Source organism: Sphaerodactylus townsendi, linkage group LG05 (genome assembly GCF_021028975.2).
Source record: "Sphaerodactylus townsendi isolate TG3544 linkage group LG05, MPM_Stown_v2.3, whole genome shotgun sequence".
In the NCBI taxonomy this organism is placed as follows: Eukaryota; Metazoa; Chordata; class Lepidosauria; order Squamata; family Sphaerodactylidae; genus Sphaerodactylus; species Sphaerodactylus townsendi.
The window spans coordinates 57,486,308-57,504,120 of NC_059429.1; the positions used below are offsets into that span (position 1 = coordinate 57,486,308).

The 17,813-nt window shown below is 43.0% G+C and overlaps 1 protein-coding gene across 9 annotated transcripts in view; it reads right to left on the reverse strand.

Annotated features, from left to right (window-relative positions):
- LRRC7 (leucine rich repeat containing 7) overlaps positions 1-17,813 on the reverse strand; it is a 268,314-nt gene that overhangs the window by 157,143 nt on the left and 93,358 nt on the right. For all 9 annotated transcript variants that reach the window (XR_007244582.1, XM_048497223.1, XM_048497228.1 and 6 more), the window contains 2 exons: positions 16,462-16,579; positions 6,464-6,542 (listed from right to left, as the gene is read on the reverse strand). Coding sequence is in view for 8 of the 9 variants with exons in the window: in XM_048497223.1 (XP_048353180.1) it covers positions 6,464-6,542; positions 16,462-16,579 (197 nt within the window). In the remaining variant the exon portion in view is untranslated. The remainder of the gene's footprint in view (positions 1-6,463; positions 6,543-16,461; positions 16,580-17,813) is intronic.

Consider the following 17,813-nt stretch of genomic DNA (forward strand, 5'->3'; position numbering starts at 1 on the left):
TGACCTGGCCGGAATAACCTTTTTTGGTTAGGGCCTCCCGCTCAAGCGCCAAGCGGTCAGACAAAACCACTTGGGGTTGGGATGGACCACGGGTCCCTGAGAGAGCATGTCCACAGGCGTAGGCAGCCTCAGGGGTGCGGAAGTTGCCAATTGAAGGATTGAGGAGAACCATGGTCGCCTGGGCCACCATGGTGCTACTAGAATTACGTCGGCTTTCTCTGACCAGACCTTCCTTATGAGCTTCGGGATGACTGGGGTAGGTGGATAGGCATAGAGAGCTCCCTCGGCCACGGAGCCGTCAGTGCATCTACTGCTAGTGCTCGGGAATGAAAGTATCTGGTGAAAAATCGAGGAAGTAGTGCATTTTGAGCGGAGGCAAAGAGATCGACGGTGGGACAACCGAGGGTTTGAGTGATCAGTTGGAAGATCGTCGGATGGAGCTTCCACTCTGCTTCCGTCACCGATTGACGGCTTAGCCAGTCCGCCTGAACGTTGAGATTCCCCTGTATGTGCTCTGCCGACAGCGATAGGAGATGTTTCTCGGCCCATGTCAGTATCTCTACTGCCTATAGATGAAGGCGAGGGGATCTGGACCCGCCCTGATTGTTTAGATGGGCCTTTGCCGCGATGTTGTCGGTTCGGACCAAAAGATGACAGCCCTGGATCTGAGGCTGGAAGGCCTGAAGCGCCAAGAGAATAGCTCGCAACTCTAAGAAGTTGATGGGCAGACGTGTTTGGGTCATCGTCCAGAGACCTTGTGCTATATTGTCCTCCAAGGATGCCCCCCATCCGCGAAGACTCGCGTCTGTGAACAACTGCATTCGATGAGGGTAGATGAAGACTTTCCCTTTGGAAAGGTTTTTCTGATGAGACCACCAGCGAAGACTGTAGCGTAACTGATCTGTGATCTGGAGTGACCTGTCTTCCTTCCTCATGATCCGGTATTGGTGAGGCTGGAGAAACTGTTGAACCTCCCCCACTGCAACATATCGATAACAGAGATGAAGAGACCCATCAGTCTGGCTAGCTGAAGAAGGGAAGCTCTCCTGGCTGGGAGGAAGACCGCTACCAACCTCTGGATCTTGAGAATTTTGGCTCCACGGAATGAAGAGACGATTGTGTACTGTGTCTATGGTCGCCTGAGATGTTCCATCTCGGGTGGCTGGAATCAGGGAACTCTTTTGCAAGTTGACCATAAACCCACAGTCACGAAGGGCAGTCAGGACGACATCCAGGTCTCGAAGGGCTTGTGTTCTGGACCGGACCGAATCAGGATGTCAGCCCAAGTATGGGTGGATATGAAGACCTTGTTCCCGAAGAGCCATGATAGGTGCCAGAAGGAGCTTTGAGAACACTCTCGGGGCTGTGGCCAGCCCGAAGGGGAGAGCCTTGTACTGGTAGTGTTCTGACTGTGACGTGAACCTGAGGAAACGTCTGTGGAGTGGGTTGATGGGGACGTGAAGATATGCTTCGGTCAGGTCGAGAGATGTTAAGTAATCGCCTGGGCGAAGAGCCTCCACTATGGATCTCAAGGTTTCCATCTTGAAATGGCGTAGGCGCATGAATCTGTTCACGTACCGCAAGTTCAGGATGGCACGCCAGTCGCCGTTCTTTTTGGGTACTGTAAAGAAATGTGAGTAAACACCGCAAGAACGCTCTGAGATGGGTACGGGTTCGATCGCCTGAATACTCAGTAGATGGAGAATGGCTTGCTGTGTTCTCTTTAGTTTGTCTGGATTGCATTGGGGGGGGTAGGTCCGGAATTTGGATCTTGGAAAGGTTGAAAATTCTAGGAGATAGCCGTGTGTGACGACCTCCTTTGTCCAGCGGTCGATATGGTCGCCCACCCACCGGTGTTGAAAAAATTGCAGACGACCACCTACTGGAACGTGAGTGTAGTCAAGACCTGGGCAGTCGCTCAGGTTGGAAAGGTTTGCCACCTCTATTGGTTTGTCTAGAGTAGTTGGGACGAAAGGAGCTGCCAGAGAATCCTCTTCTACGAAAGGAGTAGTGTTGCTGTTGAGGTTGTTGAGAAAACCACTTTCTGCCATCTCTGGGAGTTCGTGCAAGTGTGCGCTGAGTGCGAAATGAAGTGTAAGGTTTGTAGGTGGAGGAGCCCTGGTCTGGCCTAACGTACCTAGGCATAGATTTCTTGTTTCCCTTAGTCTCCACCAACACAGCGTCTAAATCTTTGCCAAAGAGCCTGGAACCATGATAATCGTAAGTAGACACCACCTGTTTTGAGTGGAAGTCTGCAGTCCAGGCTCTCAACCAGGCCTGTCTCCGAACCACTACTCCCAAGGCTAATGCGCGGGAGACTAACAGGAGAGAATCAAAGGTGGAATCTGCCCAGTACGAAACTGCTGTGAGTACTCTCTCTAAACCCTCTCTGAGGCCTTGCGCTTCGGGAGGGATCATTGTAAGAAGCCTCCGAAGCCAAAGGATGGAGGCTCGGGCCATGGTTGAAGAAGGGGCTAGAGCCCTAATGGTAAGGGCAAGTCTGTCATGAATCCTTTTCAGGAAAACGTTGGCCCTGCGGTCTGCGGCATCCCTTAGGGAACCCTCCCCGTCCTTGGTGACTAATCCACCAGATTGGAGGGCAACCACAGGTGCATCAATTAGGGAGTTTTAATGATGTTATGTATGTGTTCGGGCAGTATATATAGACTCTTGAGATGTGACGGGCAACTCTTACTAGCCTCCAGATTCACCCATTGCTTTTTAAAATTCTTTTCAAAGTACTCGGGTAGTGGAAAAGCTTCTGGGACATCCTCCGTCTGGGGGAAAATTTTTGTGGCCCCTTTAGGGACACCTTTAACTGTTCTCTTGGAGGATGGGAGACCCTCAGGGTCCTCAGCGTCTGCTGAATCCTGGAGTTCTAAAGTGGAAATAGTTTTTGACATAATCAAGGCTAAATCCTCCTTTCTAAAAAAATCTGATAAGTTTTTCTTTTGGCTCAGCGATGTCCTCCTCCCCTTCAGAGAAATGCTCTGAGGAATGTCCCACTTCCACCTCACTGAATTCCTCCTCCCCATATTCATTAAGGAGATCTCTATAAGTGGAGGTGGAGGGCTGTGGGATGGTGGGGGAATTGGAAGAAGAGCTAGATGAACGTCTGCGTCTACCACCCCTCCTAGAACGGGACCTGCGTCTCCCTCTGCGTCTACTTTCTTTTTTCTTGTCATGGAGGGAGATCTCTTCCCTCATTGCAGCCCTGAACATACTCATTAGCTTGGGAGCAGGCATGCTAGCCTAGGATGCAGGGTCTGAAAGGGTTGGAGCAGGTTCGCGCTGGGGACTTCCCTCCCCCACCGGGCCCCTCTGATCTTGCCTGAGTCGCGAAGATCTATGAGGAGACTGCCGGGAGGCCGTTTGATCATCCGCTCGCTCCTGGGTCCCGCGACGCTCCCCAGCGCCACGCGCTGGCGTGGCTAACACTTAAAAATTGGGAGTGTGCGTGGGAGTGTGAGCTACACCTTCCGCGGCCCGGACTGGGACGCTGGTGCTCCTGCGCCTTGGCATAGCCCGGGAGGGCTCTAGGCTGCAATTTCTTGGCGGCAGGGGCTTTGTTCTTTCCGGCCTGCTTCATCTCCTGCGGCCGCCGCCGCCCGCCGATCCCGGCAGAAGAAGAAGTGGACGGAGCCTCAGCCAAGGACTCCTGACTGTTGCTCTTCTGATGCCCCCTTCGGGTTGCTGCCCGAGTGCCCTCTGCCGCGGTCTTGCCAAAAGACTCAGGCGGGGGTGAGAAGGAGCGAGTGTAGATTCCATGGGCGGCCATTTTAAGGCGGCCCGTTAAGGTGGGAAAAACTGACAGTTGGAAAAAACTGACAGGCTGATTCACAAACTGACAGGCTGATTCACAAGAGGACAGGAGCCGACAGAAACAGACACACAGAACACACGTGAGAATAGAAGTAAGCTGAGAGAAATAAGGTAGAAATAAGGTAGAAATAAGGTAGAGAAATACAAGTAGCTTGGAGCCCTCTCACAAGCACTGCGCTCCCTGCTAGGCAGGAAGTAATACTGGGGATCTAAGATGGATTCCAGCCTCTACAGGAAGTGACATCATTTAGTCCTGCCTCCCTGAGTATAGGTTGGAAATCACCCAATCCAAGATGCCCGAGATCGCCTCCAGGAGAACAATGTGGTGCCTTCAGTCTTCAATCCCCCCAGGTATTCAGGACAGCACAGGTAATTGTTACCTAAGGATGCTGAGAGATTCATTTATAGGGTTTCTTTCACCCTGTTCTTATGGCACAAGTCTTGGAGGCATCAAAAGTTTCAGCCCCATAATCAAATCAATATATTGCCCAATTTTAAGCAATCATTACTACTTCAAGGAATTACAAGATATCTCTGATTATTCCTGGTTGCCATACTAACTGCCCTAAAGTGGCTGACCTCATTCCTCCAAAAGCAGAGATAGTGGGTAGCATTGGGAGGGAATGTCTCAATGACACCCTCTTGTGTGTGGGGTGGCACGGGGGCAATCCTTTCCCCAATATTATTTAACATTTATATGCAACCCCTAGTGCTTTGGCCTGGGTTGGCATAAATATGCTGATGACACCCAGCTTCTTCTGTTGATGGAAGGCCAGCCAGCCTCCGCCCTGGATGTTTTGGCTCAGTGTTTTGAGGCTGTGGCAGGATGGTTACATCAGAGCAGGCTAAACTAAATTCAGCAAAGACGGAGATCCTGTGGCTAGGACAGGGTGCACCAGAGTTAGGGTTCCAGCTCCCTGTTTTGGGTTGTGAAGCTTTAACACCCAGGCTTGTTCTGTCAGAAACCTGGGTGTGATCCTGGAGTGTGATCCTCCCTATCTATTGAGGCTTGGGTATGATTCTCCCTATCTATGGAGGCCAAGGTCGCACACACAGCCAAATTGACTTTTTTTATATCTTGACCAGGCTAAGCAGTTGGTCCTCTGTTTGTCCTGTGCCAACCTAGCCACAGTGATCCATGTGACAGTCACCTCCAAGCTAGACAACTGTAACTCACTCTACACTGGCCTACCCTTGAGGCTTCTCCAGAAACTGCAGTTGGTCCAGAATGCAGCAGCTAGAGTACTCACCAGAACTCTGGTGAGAGACCATATAAGACTTGTCCTCTACAGTCTGCACTGGTTACCGGTTGAATTCCGGATTGTTTTCAAGGTTTTGGTGTTAACCTTTAAGGCACTGAGTGGTCTGGGACCATCATATCTACAGACCACATCTCCCCATTTTGCCCTTAGGGGTCTCGCTGGTCCTCTGAGAATGAGCCGCTGATGATCCCCAGCTGCAAGAATATATGGCTAGCTTCCACCAGAGCAAGAGCCTTTACGGTCCACTTGCTGGAATGCTTTACCTGCAGAAATCAGAACTCTGTGGGACATTATTCAATTCCAAAGAGCATGCAAAACCATGTTGTTCCTCAGAGCATACATCTGAAGCCAATAGGAGCTATGTAGAATTAGTTGGCCCCAACACATATACTTTTCCTCCATTACCCAAATAAAACTTTTAGGACTAGGTAAAGTTGGATTGGTATGGGAAATATGATTTGGTTTAAATCATCACCTGGAGTTTCAAGCTTAATGTTAGGCGTTGTTGTTCTGTTTATGTTCTATTTATGTTCTATTGTTCTATTTATTATAATGATCTGACTTTTGTATGATTTAAATTATGTTTTCCAGCCCAGTTTAGGCTGGGGAGGATGGGATATAAAATAAAATAAAACTCTGCCTCTACATAAGGTATAAAATTTTGCAGTGTTTTTGGTATGACAAATATTTTTGTTTCTAGTGAAGTGATTCCCAAATAAAGTATTGGACCAATGCTTCCCAGCACATATAGCATCTTTTTCAACCACATCCAACATGTATTCTATTGTCTCCCATCTCATAATCCACATTGTTTCCAAATACAAGTTTCTCTTCATAATTCTTCCTCATAATTTAATCTGAAAAGTTATTTCCAATCTGTAGTGCATTTTCCCTTACAAAAGCTAACGAGACTGCTAATTATTCCCTTTCTATAAATGGGATATGGAGGCTGACCTATGCTAACTACCCAAAATAGTGTGAATCTGAAGTGGTATTTTAACCCCAGTCTCCAAGATTCAAGCTAATATTACAGCAACTGGACAACACTTAGTCACATTTTTTTCTCGTCACATTCTCTAATTCATAGTCCTGCCATTTCCCTCACGGTGTATTCTTCACAGTTTCATCCCATGTAACTCCTATAACAACTATAACATTTTATATGTGTATTGTCAATTGTTTATTCCTTTCTGGGTCTTTAGGTCTCCATGTTTCTCATAATCCTTGCAAAACATTTCTATAAATAAATAATTCTAGTCATATGTGTATGACTAGTCATATGATGAATTTTCACTGTCTAATACATATTTTCACATGCAAAGCATTGCATGTATGGAAGAAGAACATACAGAAGATAAATTCCATTTATGGATGCTTACTTGGAAATAGGATTGACACTCGCTTCAATTATTGTTAAACACTTACAGCACTTTATATTTTCTGGAAAATCTTGGATCCCTAAAAAAAAAGAATGAGAGAAAGAAGACAAAGATAAACACATTATGCAATGTAGAACATCATAAAACATCTACTCTATATAGGAGCAAAAACAATTTAGTTCTAAGGAGCAGCAGTGGCGTAGGAGGTTAAGAGCTTGTGTATCTAATCTGGAGGAACCGGGTTTGATTCCCAGCTCTGCCGCCTGAGGTGTGGAGGCTTATCTGGGGAATTCACACATACCAGCTGGGTGACCTTGGGCTAGTCACAGCTTCTCGGAGCTCTCTCAGCTCCATCTACCTCACAGGGTGTTTGTTGTGAGGGGCGAAGGGCAAGGAGATTGTAAGCCCCTTTGAGTCTCCTACAGGAGAGAAAGGGGGGATATAAATCCAAACTCCTCCTCCTCCTCTTCTTCTTCCTCTTCCTCTTCTTCTTCTTAGTAGACCAGAAGTTCAACAAAAGGGAACAAATAACTAAGCTAGTAAGAAATCATGATTATGACTAACACAGGATCCCATCATAACAAATATACATACAAATCCTACCAAATCTTTTTCTCCTTATTGTAATTTTCCATATTGCATAAACATGCCAGAAGAGTGAACAGATTTCTGAAAAATGTGGAAAGTGAGTGCATTTTTTAGGAATTAGTGGCAGCAAATATTTACTGGGAAAAGTTCTGTAGGTTGCCAACACTTCCAAAGGTCCTTTAAGTCAAGCAACTGGCTTGTAAGCAAAACAAGTGATTAAAATAACAGAAAGATAATTCTGAATATCCTCTGGTCATGCATGGCCTCCTCTGAATCCAAGTCATAACTAAAGCTAAAATAGTAGATGTTGCCTCTTGAATGATGCATGTTTCAAGCAGAAAGTGACCCCAACATCTTCAAATGTGTCAAAACCACAAAAAAGTGAACAGACAATTCAGATGTATGTTGAATGCATCTGAGAGAAGTTAACAGCTGCTTGACATTCATTCTCACAAAATGTTTCACATGTATTATGTGATGCTTTGGGGCTTCAAACAGGAAAAGAAAGTAGGGTGATGCTATTATAAATACCAGTAAATATGACAAGCTCAAGATGAAAACTGATGCATAGAATCCTAGAACACTTTGAGTAGACTAAGGATGTCTCAGTTTTGAAAGAGGCTCACATAAAAAACATGTCTACCTTACTTATCTGAAGAATTTGTTTACTACACTTACAGTGATTTATAGTGTATGTCTGAAAAGATAAAAAAATAAGCAACAGAAACTGTCTCAAGCCACTGCAGTTTCTTCAAGACAGTACAAACCTGATGGTACAAACCTACTTGCATAGATATTGCTCGTCTTTCTCCATAAGAATACATGTATTTGATTAGCCCCAGATGGTCTTTCACCATTTGTGGTTTTAGATCATTAGAAAGATGTTAAAACCCTTAATGAAAATCCTGGATAAAAAGAGGTCTTTTGGTCTGGTGCCTAAAATAAAGCAGAGTAGGCACCAGGTAAACTGCAAAGGAGAGAATGTTCCGAAGGTAAGGTGCCATCACAGAAAATGCTCTATCTCTAGTCACCACCCTCCAAAAGTAAGGGAACAGAGCAGATCTTGAGAGGTAGATCTTAATAGGTGGGCTGCTTAGTATGCGAGGAGACAATTCTTCCTGTATCCTAACCTTAAACCATTTAGGGCCTTATAAGTAAGAACCCACACTTTGAATTTTAACTGGAAACAGATGGGCATCAGTGCAAATCTTTCAGCACAGGGGTGGTATGATCCCTGAACCAAACCCTCACAGTAGCCTGACTGCTGCATTTGGGTTCAATTGGAGTTTCCAAATGCAGCCCCATATAGAAAGTCACCAAGAAGCTCAGAAAAACCAAAAGGGATGCACTCCCCCATCACTCTACCAGTGAAGCTCATCAGTCAAGGTGATAAAGTTATAAGTAAGCAATAGAAAACGTTATTTTGCATCTTTGATTCATGTAACTTAAAATGCTATGTACCTTTAAGGCAAGAAAGCAATGGAATAATAGGTGTTTTGTTTAATAAAAATAATGATATTTATTCATTAGAATATACACATTTTACCATTTAATTTAGAAGAAGGGTTGGATTTTTATCCCCACTTTCTCTTCTATAGGAGACTCAAAGGGGCTTACAAACTCCTTTCCCTTCCCCCTCACAACAAACCCCCTGTGAAGTAGGTGTGGCTCAGAGAGCTCAGAAGAACTGTGACTAGCCCAAGGTCACCCAGCTAGGATGTGTTGGAATGCTCAGGCTAATCTGAATTCCCCAGATAAGCCTCCACAGCTCAGGTGGCAGAGCAGGGAATCAAACCCAGTTCCTCCAGATTAGAGTACACCTGCTCTTAACCACTACGCCACTGCTGCTCCAAATATGTAATTTTGAATTGCATATACAGTAGATGGGTTATTGTGGTGACCCTTCCACCCGGGGCCACAAAAAGCAATGCTACATTTTGTATTGTCGAAGGCTTTCACGGCCGGAATCACTTGGGTGCTGTGTGGTTTCCGGGCTGTATGGCCGTGTTCTAGCAGCATTCTCTCCTGACGTTTCGCCTGCGTCTGTGGCTGGAAGATGCCAGCCACAGATGCAGACGAAACGTCAGGAGAGAATGCTGCTAGAACACGGCCATACATCCCGGAAACCACACAGCACCCAAATGCTACATTTTCTTTAAAAATAAATACATAATAAGTGCCAACTAATATTTATTCTCTTAATTTTCCCACATATGATAGCTGCCAACAGGGATATACATTCAAAAGAAACTGCCCCTTATCTCCTTTTTGATAGTGTGTAAAAGCTTACAAGGCAAAGTGAATGGCCTACGTGGTCCTAAGGAAAATAAGTTGGGATTCCAATGTTTCTTCAAATAAAATAAGATTTTTTTCATAACTGATAGACAATTTCAAGGTTTTAAACAAAATATTTACAAAATAGAATAAAACTGAGGCAAAAATACTTTGAGGACTTCACTCAACATAAATGCACTCTGACGCCCTCTGACAGCTTCTCTCACTTCTGGTTCTCTCAGACTCTCTGTCTTTATTTAACAGTTTATTGAGGCTTTGACTTTCTCTGTATACCCTCTGACACATTGTTTAATTCTCTTAGCACTGGGTCTTTTCACTCAGAAGCCCTAACATATTCTGCCATGCTCACTCAGGGATTTAACTCTCTCTGATTACAGTTTTGACACTCCCACTCCTTTCACTCTAAAATCTTGTCACCTTCTGCCCTCTCTGACACTTTCTCACATGCACACTCTAGAATCAACCAAATTATATCATTTTCTCATCCCCCTCTCACCCCCCTTTCTCCAACTCAGCTCTCAGTTTAGAGTCACATACACTAAAATAATTACAGATGCCATTATCTTTCCAGTGCTTAGGGCATCTAAAGGTCTTAAGCAGGCCCTGCCTTGAATCTAGCCTTTCTGGATTTTCAGGTGAAGGCTGTAGATTTTTTACATACTAACATCAGATGGTCTAAAGGACCATATTTTCCCATATGATCTCACATGCTAACTACAGTCCTCAGGTTGCTAGATACTAATCATTGACGTAGGAAGGGGAGGTTCTCGGGTTTGAACCCCCCCATTCATGTCCGAAGCTCCGCCCACCCGTTTGTGGGTTTTTAAAACATTTTAGTGCAGGGGGCGCATTGTTTGGGCTAGCAGCACCAAACGTTCAGGGATTGTTTGGGGGACTCTTCTGATGATACTACCTGGGTTTGGTGAAGTTTTGTCCAGGGAGTCCAAAGTTATGGACTCCCAAAGGGAATGCCCCCATCCCCCATTGTTTCCAATGGGAACTAATAGGAGATGGGACTACACCTTTGAGGGTCCATAACTTTGGACCCCCTGAACCAAACTTCACCAAACCTGGGTGGTGAAGGAGAGACTCCTAAAGATACCCTGAAAGTTTGGTGCTTCTAGCTTAACCATTGCACCCCTGACAGCAGGCACCCCCCAAATTTCCCCAGATTCTCCTTTTAAATCCATCCCCTTTGGCATGGATTTAAAGGGAGAATCTGAGGTCCTCAGTTTAGAAGAAGAAGAAGAGTTTGGATTTATATCCCCCCTTTCTCTCCTGTAGGAGACTCAAAGGGGCTTACAATCTCCTTGCCCTTGCTCCCTCACAACAAACACCCTGTGAGGTGGGTGGGACTGAGAGAGCTCCGAAAAGCTGTGACTAGCCCAAGGTCACCCAGCTAGCCCAAGGTCCACCCCAAAACAGCATCACTTTCAATGTTGTTTAACTAGGGACCCCAGATTCTCTCTTTAAGGTGGATTTAAAAGGAGAATTTGGGCTCTCTAGTTTAAACACCATTGAAAGTGATGGTGTTTGGGGGTGGATTCCAGCATCACAGCTGCTGCCCGGGGTGGGGAGTGCAAAACTCAGATTTTGCACCAGGCTCCATTTTTCCTTTATGCCTCTGCCCAGAGGGGAGGGGCAGGGAAGGCAGGGGAGTCTGGTATCCCCGACCTCGGAGAGCAGCTTTTATAAGTGCTAGGCCAGGGGCGGGGCTTGGGGAGGCGTGTACATGCCCTAGGGGTGGGTGGGGGTGTGGCTTCCCGAACCCTCCCCATAAAAAAATCTATACCTACGTCCCTGGTACTAATGGTTACCCTGCTTAAGGTAGCTCACCTAACATTGGACAGAGTCCATATTATTTATATCATAGCTCCCAACTTTATGGAACATGCTCCCTGTGAAGTCCATCTCTAGAAGTGTTAGGCAATAATGCAAGTCCATTTCATTTGATCTGACTTCTAATGAATTACAGGCTACAAGCATTTTAACAGAAAAGGGGTTATTTGGGGTTTTATTGCATTCAAAAATCTTATATTTGAATTTTAAGCCTCCTTGAGCCACAGGGAGAGCAGGATATAAATATTTAATTGAAAAGGCAGCAACATATAAAGCAAAAACAACAGCAGTCATCCAGCTGCATGCATTTAATGCATTTATCAAGCATTAATATAACTGCAAAAAAAGACTGACATAAGTGTTTGAAAATAAATCAGAGAGGTAGAAGAATCTCATGTATGTTAAAAAAACAGATTTAAAAGATGTTAAACATAGATAACAGAGAAATAACAATATAGAAAATTAAACAATACAGAGAAATGGAGGAAACCACTGTTAAAAAACTCCCAAATCATGAGAAGAAATGTTTATAGTGGTAGAAGCTTTGAATAAATGAACACATGAAGCTGCCTTATTCTGAATCAGACCATGGGTCCATAAAGGTTTATATTATCTGACTCAGTCTAGTTGTGACCTCCCATGGTTTCAGTGGCCTCCCACAGGTCTTTCACAACACCTATTACTTGGTCCTTTCAATGAGAGATGCCAGGAGTTGAACTTAGGACCTTCTGCATGCAAGGAAGATGCTCTACCACTGAGCCACAGCCCCTCCCTTATTGTTTTCATAACTGGATAATGGAAACATGGAGCAAGGAGAACTATTTAAATTTACTTCAAATTCACAAGAAATGTGTGTGGGGAAATAAAAGTAAGAAGAGTAGCATGATTGGTTTTTAAAATACTAAGAGGAAAGTTGAAACTGTGTTGTGTCACAGACAGTCAAGAAAGATCATCTGTTGTACAATGAGGCTATCTGTTTAGGGGTAAGAAAGTGAGTATAAGGGACGGATGGATTATTTTTAAAATCAAGAGTGCCAAGAACAAGGAAGAAGTGAAGTCTGAATTCCTTGAACAAAATAGAACAGTGGAAGCATGATAAAAGCTGTGTTTATATGTTTATTAAGGAGAAATAAAGAAGAGAAGGAGGTATAAAGCAACTCGGAATAATTTATCAAAAAAATTTTCTGAAGCATACAGTATAACCTTATATTCTAATAATTAAGTTTGGTCAAGTCTTTGGATACTTAGATTCAGTTACCAGAGCTGTGAATAAACAAGACAGATCATTCTACGAGCCTATAAATAACAAACAAACATGGGGGCGGGGGGGGGAGTTTTCAAATATCAATAAATGATCAAAGAGGCACCTGTAACTTTAAGAAACCAATTCCCTTACGGGTTGTCGCTTGGCAACCACAACATTCCAAGGCTTGGTTCTGTCAGTAACAGAAAGCATGAGGCTCCCTTAAACAGCAGCCTAGTTTTACTAAATATTTATAAAGTTCTAGACAAAAAAAGATGTATACCAGCTTATAATGCCACAATTATTTCTGCCTACCCATACATCCATTTTGCAGAGACTACAAGAGAGCTTACAGGTGCCACTGCTAAAAATGGAGCAGCAGCTGAAGCAAGAAGAGAAAATCACAAAGGGTCTAAATAGGATCACAAAATGTTAAAATATTATGATGAATCTTTGGAAATTAAATACAAATACAAATACAATCTAAAATCCATCCAAGGACACAACATCAGGAGAAGGCTTTGGTCTCTGTGCCTTGTTTGCCCTCCAGGGTATTAGGCCACTGTACGAAACAAGTTGTTGGCCTAGATAGGCTCCTTGTCTCATTCTGTTCTTGAATCTTCTTTCTACATTAAACAATTTCATTATGTTATTATATTTTGAATATTTGGATGTTGAATAGTATTCATAAGCATTTTCTCATCCTTGGATTTCAGGCACTTTTAAAACATCTGTAACACTTTGCATTGTAGCAAAAATCAATTTTAAGGTGAAAACAGCAAACATAATTTCCAGAAAATGCATTTAATTTAAAAAATGGATATTTTAAATGAACCTTTTTCAGAAATTCAATGTAAACAGACTTGAATTAAATCAAGGGTTGAGGTGAAAGTCCTCTACATAACTACATGCATACACAAAGAAAATCTAAATAAAGATTGCATTAAACAAAGCATGCATTCAGTACAGTGATGAAGGAAAGGTTTTGGCAAAAAAATAAAAATAGCTCAGGCATACCCTAAAGGTAGAATTAGTGTAACACAATGTTCATCTTAATGATACATCTTCTGCATTATGTAACACTGTATTCTGACACCATTAGATGAGCAGAGTGCCACTGTACTCCCCAAACAGGCAACACAGAAAATTAAAGAGAATCTATTATGAGCCATGTTGTCAGAATTTCACCCTTTGTGGTTTTGCTCTGCTCATGAAACTCCCCAGTGCCTGGAAATTGCTCAGCTTTAGTCATCTCCCTGCTTGAAAACTATATTAAGACATGCTCCACAGAGCACAGTGTTCTGCCTTTCCCCTGGAAAGCAACCCTTTATGCTGATCATCACAGAGCTAATTAACAGGGCCCTTGGATGCCTTTTTTCCCCTGTCAAGTCACAATTGGCATGGCAACCCCATATGGTTGTCAAGATAAGAGATGGTTTGCCATTGCCTGCCTCTGCCTGGGATTCCTACCTACATGCCAGTGTCTTGTGTATTCCACTCCTCCAGAGGTAAAGCTACAAGGGGGCCAGGGGGTGCGAGCGTTGCACCAGCATGCTTTGCCGAGACCTGCAAAAATTCAGGTTTGTGCTTTTTGTATTTTTTAGTGTTTTTTCAGTTTTTGGCCTGCAGGGGGCTCAGTTTTTAGGCTAGCAGCACCAAAATTTCAGGGTATCTTTAGGATACTCTCTTGATGATACTACCCAGGTTTGGTTAGGTTTGGATCAGGGGGTCCAATGTTATAGACTCCCAAAGGTGGTGTCCCCATCCCCCATTGTTTCCAATGGGAGCTAATAGGAGATGGGGCTACACCTTTGAGGGTCCATAACTTTGGACCCTCTGAACCAAACTTTACCAAACCTGGATAGTATCATCAGGAGGGGTTCCTAAAGAAACCTTGAAATTTTGGTGCTGCTAGCCTAAAACCATGCCCCCTGCAGGCAAAAAACTGAAAAAACACAAAAAAACACAAAAAAACACACAAAAAAACACAAATGAACATGCCCCCCCCACCCGCAAAACTCGGATTTTGCACCGGGCTCCATTTTCTCCACATACGCCTCTGCACTCCTCCCTAATGTGTCTTCTTATGGATTAAATATTTATTAAATGACAGAAAACACAGAGAAGGAATAAATGGACAATTCTCACAATGGAGGAAGGTGAGCAGTGAGATCCCACAAAGATCAGTACTGGGTCCAGTGCTATTTAATTTGTTCAAAAATGAATTTCAATTGGGGCTGAGCAGTGGAGTAGAGAAGTTTGCAGATTCAGGATTATAAAAACCAAGGCAAATTTTGAACAGATAAGATTGTGAGGATCTCTCTGAACTGGATGAGTAGGTCACAAGGAAGTAGATGAAATTCAGTGTGAGTAAGTATAGGATGAAACATACCAGAGCAAAAAGTGCTAATTTTAAATGCATGCAGATGGTGTCTGAGCTGACTGAGACTATAAAAGACCTTGGGGGGTGTTGTGGAAAGCTCAATGACAATGTTGACCTACTGTGTAGCTGCAATGAAAATGAAAAAGAAGTTCCATGCTAGAACTTACAAGGAAATGGATAGAAAATACAAGCTAAGAAAATTAGGAATGGAGAGATTTTCTGTATGTTATAGTTTTATAACAATGCATTCTCACAGTATGTGCATATTTTCCATTTAATTGATTGGTATGTGCATATTTTCCATTTTAAAATTAACTTAAATACAAATGAATAAAGAGGATGGACAAACCAGGGGGCATATATTGAACCAGGGGGCATACACTGAAAATGCTGGGGGGAAGAATTAGGACTAATAAAAGGAAACACTTCTTCACACAACATGTGATTGGTGTTTGGAATATGCTGCCATAGGAGGTGGTGATGGCCACTAACCTGGACAAAAGGGGCTTGGACAGATTTATGGAGGAAACATCGAACTATGGCTACCAATCTTGATCCTCTTTGATCTGAGATAGCAAATGCCTTAACAGACCAGGTGCTCGGGAGCAACAGCCGCAGAAGGCCATTGCTTTCACATCCTGCATGTGAGCTCCCAATGGCACCTGGTGGGCCACTGCGAGTAGCAGAGAGCTGGACTATATGGACTCTGGTCTGATCCAGCTGGCTTGTTCTTATGTTCTTAAAAATTACTCAGTTTTCTCATTTTCTAAGTTTCACATCATTTTTGAGACTTCAAGCCAGAGTATTAAAAAACCTTTAAATTCCTCTTGCCATTAACATAAGGAGATAACTACACTAGAGTGTTCAAAATGCAAAAAAGGAACTGTTTACAATATGATGGCAAACATTTATTTTTATTATTTATTTATTTGCAAAATTTATATCCTGCCCTTTTGCCCTGACAAGAATTGCAGAGGTAGCTAACAATTTAAAACACACAAGATAAAATTGCATTATAAAGCCATTAAAATTGACATCACCGTGACTTATTAACAGTATTATAATTTCATTCAGTTTTAGACTCGATTAAGTATACTTGACAAGGATTCTAGACATTCTCATATATTTGAGAGGGCATTTTTAGCAAACTAGTACATACATTTTTCCTAACAACTGCCATGTTAAAACCGCTCTCCTTCCATTTTCCTGAAGTAGCTTAAAGAAGGAAAGGCAGATGGAGATTACAACTGTTGTTTGTACAGTGTTAATTAGGACTCTGACCTCAAGCTTTTGCATAAGCATATTTGTTTGCAATATTTGTGCAGCTTCCTGCAATGCTGATATGATATCATTGTTAGCAAATCTGTGGTTACATAGCAGTGAACTAGTGCACTCAATTTTGCATGCATTCAGAGCTTAACCAGCAGTTGAGCCACAACCTGTCTTAGAATAAACTGGAAGATATTCAAACAAGAATTTATTTACAAGAGAGGTTTTTGATTGTTTAAATTGACCGGACAAACATATTTGCAGCAGAAGTGTTACCGCATTTGTTTTCACATCAAGACAAAAGGAGCAATATAGCTCTGTCCTCAGTTACTAAAACACCATTATTTTATTACAACTGAAATAGAAGAATTTTTTTCTTACCATTTTTACTGATGTCAAGTTCTTTGAGATTAACTAAACTAGCAATGCTGGTTGGCAGGCTTGAAAGGTCATTGTCTGGAATACTCAGTTTACGGAGAGCTTGACAGTTGAACAATTGCTACAACAAAAACAAAAAGGGATTATAATCTTCCCTTCAAGTAAGAGGCAATAATAGATACAGAATAAAATACGTTGATACCCTAATAGTCTGAAGAAAACCCTCAGACAGATCTAGTGACAAATTAAGTTAGAATTATGAATTTAACAGTGCAATCCTAAACAGAGTTGCATCCCTCGGAGTCTAACTCCACAGAAGTCAATAACTTTACAGAGAGATAATTTTGTTTAAGTTTATGCAGTAAATTGAAGTATTATTACATTAACATGGAAAACTATCAAAGCATATTGCTCATAACCAGGTAAGGATTAGAATACATGTAACAAGGCTGACTGACTGTAATTATGTACACTTCCTCCTTAAAATACCACCTCACGGTAAAAATTAAGAACATAAGAACATAAGGAAGAACCTGCTGGATCAGACCAGAGTCCCATCTAGTCCAGCACTCTGCTACTCACAGTGACCCACCAGAATGCCTTTGGGAGATCACATGCAGGATGTGAAAGCAATGGCCTCCTGCTGCTGCTGCTCCCAAGCACCTGGTCTGCTAAGGCATTTGCAATCTCAGATCAAGGAGGATCAAGATTGGTAGCCATAGATCGACTTCTCTATAAATCTGTCCAAGCCCCTTTTAAAGCTATTCAGCTTAGTGGCCATCACCACCTCCTGTGGCAGTATATTCCAGACACCAATCAAGCGTTGCATGAAGAAATGTTTTCTTCTATTAGTCCTAATTCTTCCTCCCAGCATTTCCAATGTATGCCCCCTGGTTCTAGTATTGTGTGAGAGAGAAAAATTAATAGGAGACTACTGTAATAAAATGCTGTTAGTCATTAAGGTGCCCGTCAATCTTTGCTGAAACAGACTAGCACAGCTACTCTTCTGGAAATATTGTAACAGAAGGCTCCTCACTGCAGATTCCTTAACTTCTTATATTAACTTCTTTAAGGATTACAGCAGATCCAACTTTGCATGCGGATGTGTGGAGACTCATTCCACCAAAACACTAACACAAACTTGTTGGAAAAGAAATCGGCCGCAGCCCAAAATTTATTTAACATATAATCAGTAAAACTTTGAAGCTGGGCGAGCATACCAGAGCACATCCTGGCCCCCAGGTAGCAAACCGCTGAACCTGGTTATAGGGCAGCCCAAGCTGACCCCTTAGGCCCTTCGGACAGAACCCCTGTCCGGCACATCCCCCGAGGGAACGGAACAGGAAGTTACTAGG